The following is a 24,044-nucleotide window of genomic DNA, read 5'->3' on the forward strand; positions in this document are numbered from 1 at the left end:
TTATAGCTTATTTGAAAGCACTGTTCACAAAAACTCTAAACTCTCGGATGTCGAGAAATTTACCTACTTACTGTCTTGTCTACATGGAGAGCCATTAAATTTGATTAAATCATTGCCCATTACTGCTGCCAATTATCATATTGGTTATCAGCAACTGATTAAGCGCTACAACAATTCTAGGCTATTGATAACACTTCACATAAATAATATAATTGATTTGCCTTCTGTACATAATAGCTCTGTGAAACAAATGAGATAATTTGTGTCATCCCTACAGGAAAATATTAGTGCCTTGCGTGCCTTAAACGAGGACCTCAAAGATGAGAGCATATTTATGACTATATATCTCCTCAGGAAATTTGATAATGATTTCAGATCCAAGTTTGAACATGATAGGACTGATTCACAACAGGTACCAACCATCAAGGAACTCATTGATTTTATTGAAACCCAATGCAATCAACTAGAGGCAGCCAATCTCTCACTTGTACCTTCAAGAATCTTAACCAACGCCAGTATGCAAAGGAGTTCTTCGAGTAATCAAGTAGCATTCAAGTCTACTCGTGGATCTTACCAAAACCGCACTGCCCTACTGACTGCGCAAAATAATTGTAACTTCTGCTATTCGTGTGATCATGTCATATACAAATGCTATAGATTTTCTAATTTAACCCCAGCAGATAGTCTAAAGTTTGTACAAAGCAACTTATTGTGTAATAATTGTTTGGGTCAACATAGTCAGAACTTGCAATTCTCTCCGATCTTGTAATATATGTCAACGTCGACATCATACTATGCTTCATTTGAATGCACAAAGCAACCATCAACCCTCTAACCAATGTCTCAACAGTTCTAAACTATATCAATCAAGGAATAATCCTCGTAAACATACCTCTGATGGATCAAAACCTAATTCTGCTGCTAACAATGCCCCTTCTGAACCCACACAGAGCAATACCTCTGCAACTAAGGACTCTACATCAAATGCTACGGTCTTAGTAGGTTTATCTCATTGCAGTAACAATGTAGTTCTACTAGGAACAGCACTAGTAAATGTATGCACTCCCAATGGAAATAATATTGTCGCACGCGCTGTGCTCGATAGCGCTGCTCAACAAAGTTTTCTCAGTGAATCATGTGCACGCAGATTAGGAATTTCTCGAGTAAAATCATCAAGTCACAAAATTCTGGGAATATCATCTGCTACTGTCTCCACTAAAGGACTCTGTTTTTTTGAACATTACTTCAATGAGAGGCCACGTAGTTGCGAAAAATCATCCAGTTGTTGTACTCGATAACATAACTACTAACCTACCTGCTTGCCACATATCAAGAGAGGTTAAGGATCGTACATTCAACCTGGTTCTTGCTGATCCTACTTTTGATACGCCCGCTCCTGTCGACTTACTAATTGGCGCTGATCTCTTTGCCAGTACCTTCTGCTTTGTTAGTACCTCTTTGAGTGCTAAAGGGTGATGCAATCCCTCTTGGTGACGATATGCCAACTGCCTTGAACACAGTCTTTGGCTACGTATTAATCGGTAATACACCTGTCGAACCTGAAGAAGGCTTTTCATCAATTAATCTACTGACAATTACAAATACTGATCTTCACCAGTCAATTCAGAAGTTTTGGCTTCAAGAAAATGTGCCTGATGCACCATCACTGTCTCCAGATGAACTGAATTGTGAAACCCAGTTTAGAGAAGGTTATACCAGGTGTAAAGATGGAAAATTTCAAGTACGTCTACCATTCAAGCAATCTCCCTCAGTTCTTGGGAATTCTTCTTCTGCACTTTGCATTTTCAAATCATTGGAAAATCGACTAAACCGCAACCCAGAATTAAGGAAGAAATATGTAGATTTTATGAAAGATTATGAAGACTCAGGTCACATGGTACGTTGTTCATCACCTATTGCATTGGAACAACCACATTTCTTTCTCCCTCATCATGAAGTTCTCCGAGGAGAAAAAATTCGTGTAGTTTTTAATGCTTCTGCTGCTACCTCCTCTGGTCTGGCACTAAATCATATTCTTCACTCTGGACCAAAACTACACAACGACATTCCAGCCATCATCATGGGCTTCCGCCAACACCGCATTGTGTTTACATGTGACATTCGTCAAATGTTTAGAAATATTTGGATCCATCCAGAGGATCGTAATTTCCAATTGATTTACTGGCGATATGATGTATCACAGCCTATACAAGTATACAAGCTTACTACTGTCACATATGGCATGGCTTCTTCGCCTTTTTTGGCAAATCGGGTCGTGCAACAGCTTATCGCTGATGAAAGTTCAAACCACCCTCTAGCAGCCAATGCTCTTCGTGGTCAAATCTATGTTGATGATGCTTTACTTGGAGCAAATACCGAAGAAGGAGCTCTAGCGTTGCAGGATGATGTAATTAGGTTAATGTCCAAAGGTGGCTTTCAACTCAGAAAATGGATTTCTAACTGTCAGAACATACTAAATGCAATACCATCAGATCACCATGGCGTACCTCTACAGTTCTTTTCAGAGAAAGAATCGTCATGCAACGTTTTAGGTATAAAATGGCTTCCAGAAATTGATTCACTTTCGTACACTGTTACAATTCCAAATTTACCGCTAACCAAAAGAGCAGTTCTTTCTGCTATTGCTCAACTATTTGATCCAATGGGTTGGATCACTCCACCTTTGTTTTGGGCTAAAGCTTTCATGCAAGTCTTATGGACTAAAGGATTGAAATGGGATGATCCATTACCAAGTGAATTATCTTCACAGTGGATTTCATTTCTGAAGGAGCTACCCTCGATTGCAGAGATACAAATACCTAGGCATGTAGATACTTACCAAGCAAAAAATATCCAAATTCATGGTTTTTGTGATGCTAGCGAATCAGGATATTGCGCCTCAGTGATTCTTAGAGTTGAAAAGGAGGACCACGGAGTTACAACCAATTTGTTGATAGCAAAGTCTCGTGTTGCACCGCTAAAGCGTTTATCTCTACCACGCTTGGAACTTTGTGGACATCATCTCCTCTCCAAACTAATCCAATATTGTGTCTCTTGTCTTAGTACATACTTAACGATCAATGAAGTGTTCGCTTGGAGTGACTCAACTATCACTTTATCATGGATACATACTCCTGCCTATCGCCTCAAAACCTTTGTCTCCAACCGTGTGGCAAAAATTCAAGAAACTTCTACCCCAATTGTGTGGTCTCACATCGCCTCAGAACAGAACCCAGCTGATTGTGGATCTAGAGGACTCCTCCCTTCGCTATTGGCCAACCACCCACTTTGGTGGACAGGACCTGACTGGCTCAAGCTCTCTCAATCACTCTGGCCCACTACATCATTCAAGTTGTCATGTTCACATTCACTTCCAGATATAAAACCTGTGCAACCAACTGCACTGCAAACTACAAAATTACCTCAGTTGGAACTTCTTACAAGATTTTCTTCATGGACAAAGCTGAGACATGTAACTGCATATGTTCTACGCTTCATCAACCGCTGCCGAAGTAAGATCTCCTTGAAATATTTCAAGCCAGAATTGTCTACTCTTCAAGATGTCCCATTAACTACTTCTTCAAGACTTTCACTGCAAGAAATCAACATGTTTGCATTCTACATCTAGTACAACAAGAATCCTTCTCAAACGAAATTTCTGCTCTTCAAAAAGGCCAGACTCCTTCATTACCTCTTCAGCGTCTTTTGCCATTCCTGGACAAAGATGGTCTTCTCAGAGTTGGTGGACGACTGTCTAATGCCTATTTAAACTTCAACTCCAAGCATCCTATACTGTTGCCTAAACAACACTTCGTCACAAATCTGATCATAGACTACTACCACATTCTCTTCCTGCATTGTGGACCTCAATCACTACAATCCCTCATCTCTCAAAGGTATTGGATTTTATCCGCAAGAAGCAAGATAAGGAACAGAATATTCCGCTGCCTACGGTGCTATCGCTTCAAACCGAAGGTCACTGCGCCCCTAATGGCTGACCTACCCGCATCCAGAGTTCTACCTTCAAGAGCCTTTGAATCTTCAGCTGTCGACTTCGCAGGTCCCTTCAACGTCAAGCTTTACCCTGTTCGCAGATTACAACACATCAAAGTCTACCTCTGCCTTTTCATTTGCATGACAACAAAAGCCATCCACCTAGAAGTTGTGACCGATTTAACAGCCGATGCTTTTTTGGCCTCATTGACTCGGTTTATTTCCCGTCGAGGACTTGTCAGGAATTTACACTCAGACAATGCCACAAATTTTGTCGGTGCTGCTCGACAACTCCGGAAAACGATAGAGATTATTCTGCAATCCCATCCTGTCAACACTTGGCTTCTTGAGAAGGAAATCACCTTTCACTTCATTCCCCTTAGGTCTCCCCATTTTGGAGGACTTTGGGAGCGTGCCGTACAAAGCGCTAAATATCACCTACATAGAGTCATAGGTGAGCAAGTTCTTACACTTGAAGAATTCACTACTTTAACATGTAGAGTTGAAGCAATGCTAAATTCACGCCCAATTACCCCACTGTCATCAGATCCATGTGAATTAGAAGCTCTAACACCAGGTAATTTCTTGACTTTTGGACCTCCTGCTCTTTTACCTGAAACAGATCAGACAAGTACTCCTATGAACCGTCTCAAGAGATGGCAATTGGTTCAATCCGTTGCACAAAATATCTGGAAACGATGGCAACGCGATTATTTGTATACCTTACAGAATCGCCCAAAATGGACAACTCCCCAGAAGCACATCAGCCCTGGCGATCTTGTCATTCTTCAAGAAGATAATCTCCCTCCACTCCAATGGAAAATGGGCAGAGTTATTTCCTTATTCCCTGGAAAGGACAATGTTCCCAGAGTTGCCGAAGTAAAAACAGCCTCTGGAGTCTTCAAACGACCAGTCATCAAACTCTCCCTATTACCATCGGAATGAAGACATCAAGATCTACATCCTTCAATTCTCATACCCCCTGTTTTATTTAAAGTGTTTTTTGTTTGATTTTAACCAGAAAAACTCTTATTTAGTGTGCAGGAGCACAAGTTTCTCTTTTTCTTTTTTCTTTTGAAGATGTTCTGTTGAACCTGCCGGTTCAAGGGGGGCCGGTATGTTGTGTAAATAATAATAAATAAAAAGGACAAAATCAAGTTTAATTAAAGTTCAGCCCATTTTGGCATACATACATAAGGACAGACTCATTGCTAGTCATTCCTCTTTTCCTAGTTGGCAATCCTGCCAGTGACGTAGCATTACCTACTCCTTTTTCCTCTTATCTCTTCTTCTTGCCAATGTCAATACACATTCCCGCCCGCTACCGCTTATCACGCACCAGTTTGTGCCTTGAACTTTCTTTATACCGTGATCGGTTTTAAATTCAACAATTATCGTGTCTCGCCTCTGGGATTATCTTTGTGTCCGTGAACGACGTTATCCACTACGGCAGGATGATCTTCGCTGGACCAAGGGGCCCCTGAGAATTCTACACTCCACACTCCAGGCCGCCGACCACGCTTCGTACAGAGAAGAAAGGATCGGTCGTGAGTGATACTTCAATTTTAATATTAGATAAGACTTCATTAATTATTTTCTTTCAAGTTTCAGATGTGTCATTTTACTGCTCAATTTATTAAAACGTCATAATACAATACAGTCCACTAATTAAATTACGCAACTAATTCAATTCTCAAACAATCCATAACAGATATTAAGGTAATCTTGATCTTGCCTAGGAACTGGCTTACCTGATCAGCACTTAACATAAATAATAAATTAATAACTTAACAAACAAAACTGCATAAGGCTTTTAAATTACATAGTTGCCTGATGTAGAGGAGATTATCATACAGCGGGTTGACAAATGCTTAACATGACTATTGAAATAAGTATTTGAACAATCAACATTATTATTATTAACATTGCTCTGATAAAAATTAGTCATATCTTTATTGTAATTTTAGAAATAGGATTAAAATATACATGCATACAATCTTTACTTTATTCTTGCCCTTTTTAATTAAAAAATATATAAATAACATATAGTTTTGGGATTTAAAAAAAACTAACATGACATCTTCACACACAACAGCCACTTTACTTCCCTTAGGAAGTGATTAGGGAAAATCATTAAGGTTCTTCTTTTCTTAAGTTACTTCCCCTTAATAAAATAAACTTAATGTGAAATTTATTTAGCAAATTGCTATACATACCTTAAGAGAACCAAGCTTGATACCACTGTGAAGACAAACAAATAAATAAATATTCTTGTCTTGAAACCAGGTAGCAACCAAGGTGATTCAACTCTCTGGTGGTTTGAAGTAATCATTTTTATAGTCTGAAAATAATTATAAACATACATTAAGTTAACAGTCTTCCTGGTAATTAAAACTACAGTTGTTTCTCCATAGTTTGACACTTGTAATATGATATAGCTTACTCAGTAGCCCCTTAAAAATGGAAGTGTGAAACTTCAGTTCTTACTGGATTATGAATAAGCTCTCAGGTTCTAAAATATTCTTTCAGGGTTATAACTTACGCCTATTAAGTAGTTTTTACCGCTTGTACTTGCTGTTTGATGTGGGCCTAATGCTAGAATGCCAAGGTTATCTCATCGGGATAGTCAAACTTCAATGAGCCAATGGTCGGAATATGAGCAGTATGAAAAATTGCATGAATAAAATTGTTTGAATTGAATTGAATTGAATACTGACATAAATGAAGTAAAGTAGCTATGATACTAATCTGGCTTATCGTTACTGTAATTTCATGTCTTTGAGAAAAAGGAATGCCATTGGTTGCAAACATAATCAAGAGTTGTTAGCCTCCGGATTACGTTTGAGTATTTATAATGGTTTAAGTACCAGCATTCAGTAATCCAAATTGCTGCTTGCGGCAACTATAGTTTCAGTTCTGCTAAGGAACCATCTTCAGGCCGTACAAGGTGTCTTCAGGTTATTTACGTCCACTGGTTGTCATTGATAATAAGAAAATACATATAAAACACACACGAATACAGGCATTGAAAGACAAACGTTAAACATAAAAAACAACCAAATACTCGAGGACCCAAGAAATGTGGGATGCGACTGGGCAAAAATCGTAGTTCAAACTGGTGGTCTGTGGTCAACGTGGTATGACGTCAGCCACTGTCTCCTTATCACTGCTGGCTCACATTCCCAGCCAGCCTTTTTCATCCCCCTCCCTATCCAGTATTTTTTTTGTGGTGTTATAATAGAATTTGTATATAAAGGCTACTTACAGCACAGAAAATGTACTACTATTGTAGTATATTTTCTGTGCTTACAGTCTTTGCAATTCTGTTAATTGAGCACTACGGCCATTTCAGAGATAACTCCATCGTTGGGTGCGTAGGTAGTCATCATGTACTAAAACTGAACTATTTTTATTAGTGAATTTCCCATATAGGGAAAAAGCTATTACCGTAGTACTCATAGTAAGACCTGGACGCGGGACCGATTTTTTTTTTTCGTTCTGAGGTCCCTAGAGGCCAAAAACGCCATCCGTTCAAATTCATATATATATATATAGCCTATATATTTATATATTTATATATATATATATATATATGTCCGTCAGCACGATAACTCGAGCAAAAATGATCCGATTTTGATGAAATTTGTTACAAACGTGTAAACGTACGTTTATTCGAACGAGTTCGCGATCCAGCATGATCGTACCATGGGAACGGGGGTTTACGGGGGGTTTTATGGGGTAAAAATAGGTTTTTCCCATTTTTGAACCAAAAAACATAAAATTTAGCAATTTCTTTCCAAACCATTTTGTAGAGCTTAAAAAAACAAATAATTTAGTATAATGAAGCGTTATTATGCGCCTAATGGTTACGGAGAAAATTCAAAAAAATTGTAAATTTAAAATTCCCATGTTATTTTTATGGAGAATAAGTAAACTGTTGTAGTTTGCTTGTTTGTGAACATATTTTGATCAAATTTGGAAAATGTTTTCATTTCTTACTAACTATTCACATTTTACAAAAAAAAAGTTTTACCCTCCCTGATGCAGCAAACCTAAGTACTTGTAAAACTAATTCTATTTAAATCAAGAATAAATGTTATATTTTTAAGTAGACATTTCAGTGTAAATCCAATCAGTCAAATGGAAATTCGCTTAGTCTGCAGGTTTGCTGCGGCGGGGGTAATTTTATATGGTTTCTTCATTTTCATTTCTTCAAAGTTTAATAAATAATACATGCAACACAACACACGGACACGACACGAAAACATTAAGGCACGTAGGTACACAGCTAAAAACTGACGACCGACTCAGAAAGGTCTTGAAAACTTGGTGTAAAACTTCCATGTTACTATTTAAAATTTTATTTATAAGTAGGCTACTATATGTAAGCGAGTTCATGTGTGTTTTATATGTATTTTTTTATCATCAACGAAGACCTTCATACACAGTGGAAGCAAATAACCTGAAGACACCTTGTACGGCCTGAAGATGGTTCCTTAGCAGTACCGAAACTATAGTTGCCACAAGCAGCAATTGTGATTAGGCTACTGAATGCAGGTTCTTAAACCATTAAATAACTAGGTAACATAAGTTACTCAGGAGGACGTGGATATTGCCTCACATTGTTAACTGAGTCAATGCTAATCAGTGTTTTTTTTTATATATATATTTTAATAATACCATACTAGTGTGTAACATGTTGCTCGAACTCGAGCAATTGCAAAGTAGTACAGGAGTTATTTCAAAACGAATAACAGTGAGTTTAAAAGAGTAAACTCAAGAATTCCGGCCGGTTTTCTCCTTCTCAAAATGCCTCGCTGTACAGGCAACACAGGTCATTGATAGAGGGCCAATAATTTAGAATGAAAAGTTGTTTTGGGGTAGTGTTAGGGCGCATTTGTAACCTAATAGTTGAGATTGTCCAGGGTCAGGTGCCGACTGTGATGAGTTAATTGCGCGCCACTGTTCTGTAGCTGCGGTCGTTATCACGATTACGCCTCCTGTCTATGTTTCGTTCGTGTTGTCGACGCGTCGGAGGCATTTAAAAGAAAAAGCAACAAATAAACAAATTATAGCTACACAAAACAACGATAAACGCACAAATTTAAGTTACAATCAAGCTAACACGATCCGTCATAGCGACACAAAACAACGATAAATACACAAATTTAAGATGCAACCATACTAACACCTTTGACTATTAATACAACAAACAATCCGTCTTGGGGGTTATGTTTACACAAACTCAAATCTTACTAATATTATAAATCTGAAAGTTTGTGAGTTTGAGTGTGTGTTTGTGTGTGTGTGTGTGTGTGTTGCTCAATCACGCATAAACTACTGGACGGATTGGGCTGAAATTTGGCATGATGATAGCTCACATTCCCGATTAACATTAAAGCATATTTTTATATCAAAAACCCTTTCGGGCTCCGCCCCAGTGGCTCTGTAGTTCCCCATGTTATTCTTAGCCTATGATTTTTCATATTTAAAAGGAATTAATGAATCTTAACAGCTGTTTCAAATAAACAAGTTGGTTCTGTTCTATGATGTTCAATAGCATAAAAGTTACAAGGATTACCAACAGGGTGCAGCACTATTATTTTTTTTTTTAGTTTATGACAACAGCTAATTTCCAACCAAAAAGTGAGTGAGCGTAGCGAACGAACTTCAACCTGGAGGCGAGTTAGCGTAGCGAACGAGCTAACCTGAAGGCAAGTGAGCGCAGCGAACGAGCTCCAACCCAAAGGTGAGTGAGCGTAGCGAACGAACTTCAACCAGGACGTGAATGAGCCATGCGAATACTTATGAAGTTAAACGGGGCAAAGCCCGCGGGTACATCTAGTAGTAAATAAATATGTACTCAATGCGTTTCATTCAATTGAAAAATAAATAACAGCAATTAAATTATACAGCTGATCAAAATGTAAACAATTATGTTCTCCACAAGGATAACATGGGAACTTTCAAAGCCACTGGGGCAGAGCCCAAGGGACGCTTCCAAAAATTAAGGCCAGTTTGCAAATCTAAGTGACACGCTCTTTCCAATGAGACGTCAATGGATAAAATCGGACTGGTGGTACGGTACTAGATAGGTTAACCTAAATCAACATCTTCCGATGTGCGACTGATTTTTAATAAAGAAGGAAATTGTGTCCATTTAGGTCTAGTCTAAAATTGATATTTACTTAACAAACAGCCAAGAACAGACTTGACATCTTTCACCGATCCAGTAAGGTGATCAAACTTATTATGTTATTACTTATTACCTGTTCTTCATCTTTTACCCCATGGGGGATTGATGGCGTCATTATAAACATAAAATCACTTTTTTACACTTAGAACATACAATTAACATATAATTAAAACTGAGGCTGTGTACATGCATATTTCAGCCTAGGCCTAATAGAGGGTCTTCAAAGTACTCCTTCAGCAAGCAGTAGACCTAGGCTTTGTTTTTTAGATACACTGTAAGCATCTTAAGGAGTTTCCTTTTGTCAAGGTGCAGGATGGAGTTTGGCAACTTATTATTGTATATTTTTATGGCTCCATTACTGAAGGCCTTCTGAGTCCTTGACAGCCTAACTCTAGGGACATCTAGGTTTCAGGTACGATGCCTAGTAAGATGTTGATGTGTTGCTGCTCTGGAAAGAAACTCCTCAATATTGTCTAACGCGTATTTTATGCAAGCGAGGATATAGTGACTATACACTGTAAGACTGCCCACCCCGGCAAATATAGGCTTGCAGTGAGCCCAACGATGGCTGAAGGTGATTATTCTCAGAGCTCTCTTTTACAGGATCAATATTTTTTCGGTCATGGGTGCAAGTCCCCACAACAAAATACCATAGGCTCACATGGCAATGAAACATTGTGTGATACACAATCAACAGATATTTCTCTGTGACCAGATGTCTTAGTTTCAGAAGCAGGAAGCATACCCTAGATATTTTACTGCAAACTTGGTCCATATCCACTCCAGGTTAGTTTTTGGTCTAGTGTGAATCCTAACAACTTCACCGGGTCATTCGGAGGAGCACGTTTGGCTAGACTGCAGACGATGGACTGTGTTTTGGTTTGGTTCAGCTTGAAGCCATTTGCCTCAAACCAGTTTGAAGCTTCTAGTAAGTGTTGCTCTGCTCCCGCTACAGACTGATCAACATGCAGTCCTCGTGACACAATGGTGGTATCGTCAGCAAACAATACAACATTTCCAGTCTTGTCAAGGTCATTTATCATGACTAACTTTAGGAAGAGAATTACAGCCCAACAGATCCTTGCAGGACTCCATAACCTACCTCTAGAGGTGCCGAAATCACCCCCTCAATGGAGACCACCTGCTGCCTACACGAAAGATAAGATTCAATAGTCTTGAGGACAGTGCCACCTACTCCATGACCCTCCAGCATCCTCACCGGTGGAGTATGGTTGACGCAATCGAATGCACGACTTAGATCGCACAATGTGAGGGGGGTCTGTGTAACAAGCCTCAAATGCCTCGCCAACCAAACCTGCAAGCCTCATTACCGCCCCCTGTTGTGGATCGGCCCTTACCAAATCAAAATTCCATCTGTCAGCAAGTTATTTGACTCCAGGTGTTCACAGAGCTGCTTAGTCATCAGGGCCACCACGACTTTACCGATGATTGGTAAGATAGAAATGGGCCTATAGGGGTAACTTAACGTCAGGAAAAGTTTTTCTGATATGCCTAACAAAGCTATTACTACCAAGTTAAGCCCAGGCCTCTTCCTTTTCATCAATCAATCTGTGGTAAAAGTATGTATTTAATAGGTTGCAACAAAATTAAAAAATAAGGCCCAATATGTTAACTAATTCTTGTAAATAGTCTAACTTATAGGCTTAACTGAACTGAATTGCTATGATAAAAGTCAATCAATGTCATTGGCATTGTGATAAGTTTTCAATATTTTAATATAACTTACCTGTAACACGAATGTGGGGAATACCTGTGTAGAATAATGCCAGCAAATATAAATTACATAAGCTACTACGTTTTATTTTTTTATTGGTAAATAGCACATTACAAAAAATGTCAACAATAACTTCTTTAACACATCTAAAAGAAAAGAAAAATGAAACTGAGTAACTTAACTGACGACGACAAACACAATCACAGAGTCTGTGACACAGACCACTTCACTTCTTCACTTTCACTACGAATGTATAGCACAGCAGTGTTGCCAACCGACCTCTTTGGTTTTCCCCGCATGGAACGACGGAAATCCTCGATTTTCCTCGCAAGGATTCTAAAATTACTCCCAAAATCCTCGATAGCATCTAAAGATTAAAATAATTTGAAATTTCCCCATATTTACATGATAATATACGTTTCCACCTATTCTTTTTTTACTAGAGGTGCAAATTACCAAACAAAGATGCATTAACCAGATTAACCTATCGTACTTTAAAAATTAGGGGCTCTGGTAAATAGTATGTGTGAGTATTGGTCTAGCCAATAGCCATAGACCAATCAACACAATGGAATATATTTAGGCCTATCTATGATTTAACGCATGCATTATAATCAATGGTAAAAGTATGTTTTCCATCCCTGTGCCCTGACATTTTTGTCAAATCTGAATAAGTAGTTTATCTTGGTTAATTTGTGGGTGTGCTGATGTCGACGTCGAAATTCTTTAATAAATCATAAACTATATTTTTTAGGGTATTCTAATTTAGGTAAGCTCGTAATCACGCCTTATACGTGGCCGTGGCCGGGTCGTGTCTTAATACTATACAAATAAGAAAAACCCCTGTGTTTATACGGTACCTGAAAAAATACATTATACATTATATAATACTTATAATAATAATAATATTTGTTATTAACTTTGAAAATTAACAAATTCTAAATTATTGAAATGGGGTCGCCATTTTAGGTACGTATTTTTACCCAAATTTGAGTGAAAGATGAGTGTAGAATGGTGTGAGATGATCTGTGTAACTTTGTTACTGACTAATATTTCATCAGCCAGGATAATTGATTTAAAGTCCAATCATCATGAACAGCTGAGTAATAAATCATAATTTGTTAGGTTCTACCGGGTTCTACTACGTAGGCCTACGTGAAAGGAAATTTGAACTGAAGGCAACCAACAAACGACAAGTTTCTGTACAGGTGAAAATGCTAAAAAGGTGTGGTAGTTTATTGTTAAACACATATCGGCCCCAGTCATATCCTCAGTAGTTCAATTCGAATTCACATTCACTTCATAATTACAGGCTTATAGCACACAGCTCAGCTGAGCTGACAGCGACAGCTGGAGCTGAGCATAGCATTACTTCACCTCACTTCAGTCAGTCCAGTCCAGTTTCCAGTTCGGCAGTTAGTTAGTTTTAAGTTCACCCTCATTTCATTGTCTTCTTCTTCATCTACTTGTTCTTAGATTTGATTGGTTGATTCATTGTATCATTGATGATTGACTTTTTTCAGTTGCGGACGCTGTTCATTCAATGCTTAGATTCAGAGGGATTTTCAATATATTTTTAAAGAGACCTAGGCACTGAGAATACTCGATTATCAGAAAAATCCTAGGTGCTTTACCTGAAAATCCTCGAAAATACTCGCAAAATCTGAATCCTCGCATAAATCCTCGCAGGGTCTGGAAATCCTCGAAAAACGAGGATTTTCCCCGCAATTGGCAACACTGTAGCACAGCCACAGCAACATTGCTAAATCAGCTGTAAATGATTACATATGGTTTCAGTTACCAAACAAGTTAAAAGAAACTGCATTTACTTGGACCGTAGATTAAGGTCAATTAATTGTAAACATCCGGCCGTGGTTTCATTGGTATCACTAAATTTTGCATTTCTCAGTGCTTTTCAGGTAATGACAAAATCTATTGCATAACTTATTTGCATAAAGATAAACAATAATGTCTAGTGTCTTAAGAGTAGATTCAATTTCTTAAAAAAAATTATATTAAACCAAATCTTTGTTCACCGAAATCTTAGTTTCACCTCGAGCTCTAATCAAGCCGTATAAACGATAACTCTGTAAAAATTCAGAGTAACATCATGGATTAAACATACTTTGTAAGTCTATGGTAATATAAAATGTAAATTTTCCCGAAAAGCACCCATTGTTGACCCAACATTGGGAAATGGTCCGCACGGTTGGAAAATGGTAGTGGGAAATTTTAACGCCTTGCCAACAATGGTCCAACGGGAACTTGTATTCGTTGGCCCTACCCTACAAGGGAAAGATTCGTCGGAACTTCTTTAATATAACACATTCTAAAACACATTTCAACAAATTGATTTATTTAATTAGAAAATAAATGCTATCGCAGGAAAATATAAGATGGTTTTGGAGAAAATTGGATCTATAATAAATGTAGTATATAAATACATATATATATATTTATTTTTATATATATATTTTTTTTATTACATATTTGTTTAAATTAATTTATTCTTTAACTTACTGTTGAGCATTTTTTTTAATAGTTGAACAATTTAAGGGGAAAGATTAATTAATCATAATTCATAATACCAGTGTCAGTGTCCTCTTTAACTCCCCGAAAAACTATTTAACTACCTACTTGATGCATAAACAGAATCATAGTATAAAAAATATTTTTATTGCGACCATTGCAATTATGTTGGCTGCTCTTTTAGCAGCTTGAAAACAGGTAATATCAACGATCACTGATAGCTCAGAGGTAAGATAAAAGGCTCATAATAAAAGAAACTTGGAGTACCAGGTTCGAGATCCATCCGGATTCGCACAAAATATTTGTTACCGGTATGGGTTTTTCAAAATTTGTTTTTATGAACAATTTAAATTATATACTCAACTGATAAATATGCTTTTCATACTAAATTATTTAAATTTACAATGGGATGAGAAGTCTACTTGGTGTTGGTTAGTCTTGGCAACGTCATAACGTCGCAAGTAGGGTTTCTTGTCAGTTGCCCCATAAGATAGCATGGCAGACTGGTGACATCTGCTCATTAATTTGCACTTGATTGATTTATATATTTAAATTTAAATTTATGCACATAAATTTATTAAAATATTGAAAATAAAACATACATAATTGAAAACAAAAACAATATGAATTGAAAATCTACACCTGTACATTTTAAAGCGGAGTCAATATTTTCATAGTCCAGTACCCACGCTTTCGTAAATACAGTACACAAATACCATTAGCTGCTTCCAAACAAAACAGCTGTTAAAATCCAGCCGTGTTACAACCGTTACATGGTTACAAACCCTACTTTTGTGACGTTGCCACTTCACTTCGAACTCGAAGGCCGCGGCCACAATTATAGCTCAGTGGGCCAGAGCACATTCGTGGTCTTTGGTCTTGTCTTTGTTCTCGTTCTCGATCTCGATTCTCGTTCTCGATCACATTTACGTACGTTATACGGTTTGCATTGTCTGTGGTTATACGTTATCGTTGGTGATGGTGCGGTTCTCGTAGGTTAGGTTTCGCTGTGTGTTGACTTGACTTGAGTTTAAAAATTAAAACTAACCTCTTTTCGGTGACTTGACGACACCATAGCACATAAGTCTTGTTACGTTTGTTTTACCTTAGTGTTATTAATGATAGTTTAAAACTAAAATACCTTGAGGTGCATGTGATATTTTTAAGGTAGGCCTAGACAATTCTAAAATCATGGAAGAAGTTCACTTAACCACAATCAAACCCAAAAACAACGTTTTATTGTTGGCTCAAGAAATTTCTTTTGCTAAAGTTTTAGCCTGTAATGATAAACGCTTGAGGGATCGAGGTGTGAGAAGACTGAAAAAATGGTTTATGGCACGGTCTCAAGGTTCCATGGGTAAGTGGTCCCTATGGCAAATTTTTTAGCAATTTATCAACTTAGGCCTAGCCTACATTACTTAAAACGGGTACAGTTTCTTAACTGGGCTACGCTAATATTGATTGAAACTATCCATTCTATTAGTAAACCTTGATGTGATTTTTTCACCATCAGCAAGTTTGGTTGGTTATGTTAGGTTATGATACCTAGTTTTATTTTATAATAGATTTTAAAATATCGATTAGGGGCCTACCCCTACCTATTAATCAATATTTTCAATTCAATAGTTTCAATTGATATTAGCGTAGCCCAGTTAAGAAACTGTAAGTTACCCCTTAAAACATAACTCAAATGAGTTCTAAGACCTTCGACTATTCCGCAAAGTATTGCTGTAAAATGGGCCTACATTTGACTGTTTTATTGTACCCTAGGCCTAAGTTAGGCATCTAGGCCTTACTGGAAGTTATGCTGAAGACCTGAAAACAAGTGGGCTAGGTATGTTGTAGCCCATGTCGCTTACTTGTGTGAACCTGGCAATAACTTGGCAATAAGTAGTACGCCCGCCCGCTAAAATCTATTGCTGGCCGCTTTGCGGCAAAATGCGACCGCGTAACATGAAACCGATGATGTCACCAGATAGAGGACAGTTTAACGGACACAACAGTATCAATATCATGTACCTGGGGAATAAGAAAGGGGGGGTAAAGTAAGCAATAAGTAGTGGGCGCGCCTGAAAAAATCTATTCCCGGCCGTATTGCGGAAAAATACGTCCGCGAGCAATAATAACGACGATGCCAACAGATAGAGGAAACTTCAAAGGACACGACAGTATCAACATCATGTACCTGGGGAGTAATTTAGGGGGGTAAAACCAGCAATAAGTAGTGGGCGCGCCCGAAAAAATCTATTCCCGGCCGTATTGCGGAAAAATACGTCCGCGAGCAATAATAACGACGATGCCAACAGATAGAGGACACTTCAACGGACACGACAGTATCAACATCATGTACCTGGGGAGTAATATAAGGGGGGTAAAACCAGCAATAAGTTGTGCGCGTGCCCTTTCAAATCTATTGCTGGCCGTATTGCAGAGAAATACGTCCGCGAGCAATAATAATGATGACGCCAACAGATAGAGGACACTTCAACGGACACGACAGTATCAACATCATGTACCTGGGGAGTAATATAAGGGGGGTAAAACCAGCAATAAGTTGTGCGCGCGCCCTTTCAAATCTATTGCTGGCCGTATTGCGGAGAAATACGTCCGCGAGCAATAATAACGACGACGCCAACAGATAGAGGACACTTCAACGGACACGACAGTATCAACATCATGTACCTGGGGAGTAATTTAGGGAGGGTAAAACCAGCAATAAGTAGTGCGCGCGCCCGATAAAATCTATTGCTGGCCGTATTGCCGAAAAATACGTCCGCAAGCAATATTAACAATGATGCCAACAGATAGAGGACACTTCAACGGACACGGCAGTATCAACATCATGTACCTGGGGAGTAATATAAGGGGGGTAAAACCAGCAATAAGTAGTGGGCGCGCCCGAAAAAATCTATTCCCGGCCGTATTGCAGAAAAATACGTCCGCGAGCAATAATAACGACGATGCCAAAAGATAGAGGACACTTCAACGGACACGACAGTATCAACATCATGTACCTGGGGAGTAATATAAGGGGGGTAAAACCAGCAATAAGTTGTGCGCGCGCCCTTTCAAATCTATTGCTGGCCGTATTGCGGAGAAATACGTCCGCGAGCAATAATAACTGCGACGCCAACAGATAGAGGACACTTCAACGGACACGACAGTATCAACATCATGTACCTGGGGAGTAATATAAGGGGGGTAAAACCAGCAATAAGTAGTGGGCGCGCCCGAAAAAATCTATTCCTGGCCGTATTGCGGAAAAATACGTCCGCGAGCAATAATAACGACGATGCCAACAGATAGAGGACACTTCAACGGACACGACAGTATCAACATCATGTACCTGGGGAGTAATATAAGGGGGGTAAAACCAGCAATAAGTTGTACGCGCGCCCTTTCAAATCTATTGCTGGCCGTATTGCGGAGAAATACGTCCGCGAGCAATAATAACGACGACGCCAACAGATAGAGGACACTTCAACGGACACGACAGTATCAACATCATGTACCTGGGGAGTAATTTAGGGGGGGGGGTAAAACCAGCAATAAGTACTGCGCGCGCCCGATAAAATCTATTGCTGGCCGTATTGCCGAAAAATACGTCCGCAAGCAATATTAACAATGATGCCAACAGATAGAGGACACTTCAACGGACACGACAGTATCAACATCATGTACCTGGGAAGTAATTTAGGGGGGGGGGGTAAAACCAGCAATAAGTAGTGGGCGCGCCCGAAAAAATCTATTCCCGGCCGTATTGCGGAAAAATACGTCCGCGAGCAATAATAACGACGATGCCAAAAGATAGAGGACACTTCAACGGACACGACAGTATCAACATCATGTACCTGGGGAGTAATATAAGGGGGGTAAAACTAGCAATAAGTTGTGCGCGCGCCCTTTCAAATCTATTGCTGGCCGTATTGCTGAGAAATACGTCCGCGAGCAATAATAACGATGACGCTAACAGATAGAGGACACTTCAACGGACACGACAGTATCAACATCATGTACCTGGGGAGTAATATAAGGGGGGTAAAACCAGCAATAAGTAGTGGGCGCGCCCGAAAAAATCTATTCCTGGCCGTATTGCGGAAAAATACGTCCGCGAGCAATAATAACGACGATGCCAACAGATAGAGGACACTTCAACGGACACGACAGTATCAACATCATGTACCTGGGGAGTAATATAAGGGGGGTAAAACCAGCAATAAGTTGTGCGCGCGCCCTTTCAAATCTATTGCTGGCCGTATTGCGGAGAAATACGTCCGCGAGCAATAATAACGACGACGCCAACAGATAGAGGACACTTCAACGGACACGACAGTATCAACATCATGTACCTGGGGAGTAATTTAGGGGGGGGTAAAACCAGCAATAAGTAGTGCGCGCGCCCGATAAAATCTATTGCTGGCCGTATTGCCGAAAAATACGTCCGCAAGCAATATTAACAATGATGCCAACAGATAGAGGACACTTCAACGGACACGACAGTATCAACATCATGTACCTGGGAAGTAATTTAGGGGGGGGTAAAACCAGCAATAAGTAGTGGGCGCGCCCGAAAAAATCTATTCCCGGCCGTATTGCGGAAAAATACGTCCGCGAGCAATAATAACGACGATGCCAAAAGATAGAGGACACTTAAACGGACACGACAGTATCAACATCATGTACCTGGGGAGTAATATAAGGGGGGTAAAACTAGCAATAAGTTGTGCGCGCGCCCTTTCAAATCTATTGCTGGCCGTATTGCGGAGAAATACGTCCGCGAGCAATAATAACGATGACGCTAACAGATAGAGCACACTTCAACGGACACGACAGTATCAACTTCATGTACCTGGGGAGTAATTTAGGGGGGTAAAACCAGCAATAAGTTATTGCTCGCGGACGTATTTTTCGGCAATACGGCCAGCAATAGATTTTATCGGGCGCGCGCACAACTTATTGCTGGTTTTACCCCCCTATATTACTCCCCAAGTACATGATATTGACACTGTTTTGTCCGTTGAAGTGTCCTCTATCTGTTGGCGTCGTAGTTATTATTGCTCGCGGACGTATTTTTCCGCAATACGGCCGGGAATGGATGTTTTCGGGCGCGCCCACTACTTATTGCTGGTTTTACCCCCCCCCCCTAAATTACTCCCCAGGTTCATGATGTTGATACTGTCGTGTCCGTTGAAGTGTCCTCTATCTGTTGGCATCGTCGTTATTATTGCTCGCGGACGTATTTTTCCGCAATACGGCCAGCAATAGATTTGAAAGGGCGCGCGCACAACTTATTGCTGGTTTTTCCCCCCCTATATTACTCCCCAGGTACATGATATTGACACTGTCGTGTCCGTTGAAGTGTCCTCTATCTGTTGGCATCATTGTTAATATTGCTTGCGGACGTATTTTTCGGCAATACGGCCAGCAATAGATTTTATCGGGCGCGCGCACTACTTATTGCTGGTTTTACCCCCCCTAAATTACTCCCCAGGTACATGAAGTTGATACTGTCGTGTCCGTTGAAGTGTCCTCTATCTGTTAGCGTCGTCGTTATTATTGCTCGCGGACGTATTTCTCCGCAATACGGCCAGCAATAGATTTGAAAGGGCGCGCGCACAACTTATTGCTGGTTTTACCCCCCTTATATTACTCCCCAGGTACATGACGTTGATACTGTCGTGTCCGTTGAAGTGTCCTCTATCTGTTGGCATCGTCGTTATTATTGCTCGCGGACGAATTTTTCCGCAATACGGTCGGGAATAGATTTTTTCGGGCGTGCCCACTACTTATTGCTGGTTTTACCCCCCCCCCCCTAAATTACTCCCCAGGTACATGAAGTTGATACTGTCGTGTCCGTTGAAGTGTCCTCTATCTGTTGGCGTCGTCGTTATTATTGCTCGCGGACGTATTTCTCCGCAATACGGCCAGCAATAGATTTGAAAGGGCGCGCGCACAACTTATTGCTGGTTTTACCCCCCTTATATTACTCCCCAGGTACATGATGTTGATACTGTCGTGTCCGTTGAAGTGTCCTCTATCTGTTGGCATCGTCGTTATTATTGCTCGCGGACGTATTTTCCGCAATACGGTCGGGAATAGATTTTTTCGGGCGTGCCCACTACTTATTGCTGGTTTTACCCCCCCCCCCTAAATTACTCCCCAGGTACATGATGTTGATACTGTCGTGTCCGTTGAAGTGTCCTCTATCTGTTGGCATCGTCGTTATTATTGCTCGCGGACGTATTTTTCCGCAATACGGCCGGGAATAGATTTTTTCGGGCGCGCCCACTACTTATTGCTGGTTTTACCCCCCCCCCAAATTACTCCCCAGGTACATGATGTTGATACTGTCGTGTCCGTTGATGTGTCCTCTATCTGTTGGCATCGTCGTTATTATTGCTTGCGGACGTATTTTTCCGCAATACGGCCAGCAATAGATTTGAAAGGGCGCGCGCACAACTTATTGCTGATTTAACCCCCCCTATATTACCCCCCAGGTACATGATATTGACACTGTCGTGTCCGTTGAAGTGTCCTCTATCTGTTGGCATCATTGTTTATATTGCTTGCGGACGTTTTTTTCGGCAATACGGCCAGCAATAGATTTTATCGGGCGCGCGCACTACTTATTGCTGGTTTTACCCCCCCTAAATTACTCCCCAGGTACATGATGTTGATACTGTCGTGTCCGTTGAAGTGTCCTCTATCTGTTGGCGTCGTCATTATTATTGCTCGCGGACGTATTTCTCCGCAATACGGCCAGCAATAGATTTGAAAGGGCACGCGCACAACTTATTGCTGGTTTTACCCCCCTTATATTACTCCCCAGGTACATGATGTTGATACTGTCGTGTCCGTTGAAGTGTCCTCTATCTGTTGGCATCGTCGTTATTATTGCTCGCGGACGTATTTTTCCGCAATACGGCCGGGAATAGATTTTTTCGGGCGCGCCCACTACTTATTGCTGGTTTTACCCCCCCTAAATTACTCCCCAGGTACATGATGTTGATACTGTCGTGTCCGTTGAAGTGTCCTCTATCTGTTGGCATCGTCGTTATTATTGCTTGCGGACGTATTTTTCCGCAATACAGCCGGCAATAGATTTTTTCGGGCGCGCCCACTACTTATTGCTGACTTTACCCCCCCTTTCTTATTCCCCAGGTACATGATATTGATACTGTTGTGTCCGTTAAACTGTCCTCTATCTGGTGACATCATCGGTTTCATGTTACGCGGTTGCATTTTGCCGCAAAACGGCCAGCAATAGATTTTTTCGGGCGCGCGCACTACTTATGGCTGGAGTTATTGCCAGGTTCACACCAATATGTCGCTTTGTTTTGCTGTACAAAAGAAAGTATGCAATTGATTTAATTGTTAAGGTAACAAGGAAATATAGGTATACCTACCTCGTTCCTTGTCAGCTCTGTAAAATGTGGGCTACAGTAACTTATTCTTGACCCAGGTACATAGATTAACTTAATACACCACGGCGTGCCCCAAGGATCGATTCTGGGCCCTGTCCTGTTCGTCATAATGATTAATGATCTGTCCCTAAATAGACGAACGCTGCTCTTTGCAGACGACACAACACTACTGACCAGGCACGGCAACCTGAACGACCTGAGAACCGAGGCAGCATTTCTGCTGGTTGAGGCCAAAGAATGGTTCGTTTTGAATCGCCTTAAAATCAATGACGATAAAACACAATCCATCACGTGTACCCTCAAACAGGGCATCGAGGACGAGGCGGTCAAACTGCTAGGATTCTGGATCGATTCCAAACTCAACTGGAACCTCCATGTGGAGAGAGTGTGCGTCAGGCTAAGCAGAATATTATATCTGATCAGGAAACTGAAGCATGAGATTACACGTCCCTACCTAGTCATAATGTACCATGCATTATTCCATAGCCACATAAATTATGGACTGGTGGTATGGGGCCATTGCTACGCGACCCAGAGTGTGCTGTTGCTGCAGAAGAAGGCGCTAAGACTAATAACATCCTCTGGCCCTACCGATCACTGTAGACCTCTTTTTAAAGAACTTGGCATACTATCAGTATTCAGCCAGTATGCGCTAAACACCCTAGTTCTTCTGAGAGAAAATATAAACAACCTCTCAACCAGAAACATGCAGCACAACTATGGAACCCGCAGAGCCTATGACCTGGATGCACCCCGTTGTCGACTTAGCCACACGCTTAACTCATATCCATCTCTAGCGATAAAATTATTTAATTCGCTACCGACAACCATCCGGACCCTAGAACCAAAGCAGTTTAAGTCTGCACTTCGCCAGAGCCTAGTCAGTAGGCCTCTGTACTCCATCAAGGAACTGATTGACAATCCACTCGACTTTCCAAAAATCCGAGTCACATCCGTCAGTACAGTTTAAATTGTATACGGTATATATATGTTTATAATAGTGTTTTATAAGTTACTCTTTTTTTGACGCAATCTATCCAACGTTTGTTGGTAAAGGATGAAGGAATCAAGTATTCAAGTAAGTAAGTATTAAACTTCCAAGGTCCATAGGCCTACACCATACACAGCTAACCATACACCAAGACAGGTAGGCCTGGATTCCAATTGTTATTTTATATTACTAAGTAAATTGTATCACGTTAAAGGTTTTCATTCGATTTTCAGACTTTACCAAGGATGATTTTATGCGAATTTGGAAAGGACTATTCTATTGTATGTGGATGTCTGACAAACCTCTGGTTCAAGTAAGTAACTTAAATCATTTTATAATATTTAGCACTATGCCCACTTGTTTTATTTAAAATTAAAGTTATAAAGCCAAGATTCCGTTTAACAAATTTTCAGTTACATTTCACGGTACCTAACTTAAATCTGCCTGGAACAAATGCCACAGCGGTCAAAAAGAACATGTCTAGGTAACCAGAACTTATTTGTGAAAAAAAGCTCAAGAAACTTGTCTCCAATGCCACATCCTGAATTGTCAAGCAGGGAAATTTAAATTGAAACTCATCTTTAGTCTATGACATAGCCTAGTTTTGATTTTGATTTGAACAACATTTATTAAGCCCTATATACTTAACAATAGTACTTTTCAAATATTTCAGCAGGAACACCTAAGTTATTTTTATCAATAAGCCAAAATAAAACCAATTTTTGAATGATTCTTCATGTAATTCTTCATGTGTGACAAACTTAGATTATAAATAACGAGGTTCTAAATGCTGTGCTTAAAAAGAGAGGATGTAGGTGAGAAGTGTCTAGATTAGATCTTCACCCTCAGTTTTCAGCGTAGCCAAATGCACTCAGTCCAGTAAATATCAATATGTTGTTGGGCTGTTCTTCTTTGTCTTTTATTTCTCTGCCTTATCAAGCCTAACCTAGCATACTCTAATCTCGGCATTGTTTGAAGGGACAGTAGACAAGAGGAACTTGTGGGCTCATTGTTTATCTGGTATGACAGATAAAAAAAAAAAAACAAAAAAAACAGGCTATTTATTTACTTGTCTTGACAAGTGATAAGCAAACACTGTTTAACAATGCAAAATACTGTACATAATAAGTTTTCTAATCTACTAGCTGTAACAGACAAGCAATGAATGAATAAAAC

At 39.9% G+C, this 24,044-nt stretch overlaps 2 protein-coding genes across 2 annotated transcripts in view; one reads left to right on the forward strand and one right to left on the reverse strand.

Moving 5' to 3' along the window:
* LOC128982169 (ribonuclease Oy-like) overlaps positions 1-12,115 on the reverse strand; it is a 39,540-nt gene extending 27,425 nt beyond the window's left edge. The window contains exons 1-2 of the mRNA XM_054401226.1: positions 11,937-12,115; positions 6,210-6,334 (exon numbers count right to left, since the gene is read on the reverse strand). Coding sequence (XP_054257201.1) covers positions 6,210-6,325 — 116 coding nt within the window. The 5' untranslated portion in view covers positions 6,326-6,334; positions 11,937-12,115. The remainder of the gene's footprint in view (positions 1-6,209; positions 6,335-11,936) is intronic.
* Positions 12,116-15,439: 3,324 nt separating this feature from the next.
* LOC128982168 (ribosomal RNA processing protein 1 homolog A-like) overlaps positions 15,440-24,044 on the forward strand; it is a 53,146-nt gene continuing 44,541 nt past the window's right edge. Inside the window, exons 1-2 of the mRNA XM_054401225.1 lie at positions 15,440-15,810; positions 23,102-23,181. Coding sequence (XP_054257200.1) covers positions 15,645-15,810; positions 23,102-23,181 — 246 coding nt within the window. The 5' untranslated portion in view covers positions 15,440-15,644. The remainder of the gene's footprint in view (positions 15,811-23,101; positions 23,182-24,044) is intronic.

The sequence above is a fragment of the Macrosteles quadrilineatus genome, unplaced genomic scaffold (assembly GCF_028750875.1).
Source record: "Macrosteles quadrilineatus isolate MER2022 unplaced genomic scaffold, UCM_ALF_1.0 Scaffold_143__1_contigs__length_268001, whole genome shotgun sequence".
Lineage (NCBI taxonomy): Eukaryota > Metazoa > Arthropoda > Insecta > Hemiptera > Cicadellidae > Macrosteles > Macrosteles quadrilineatus.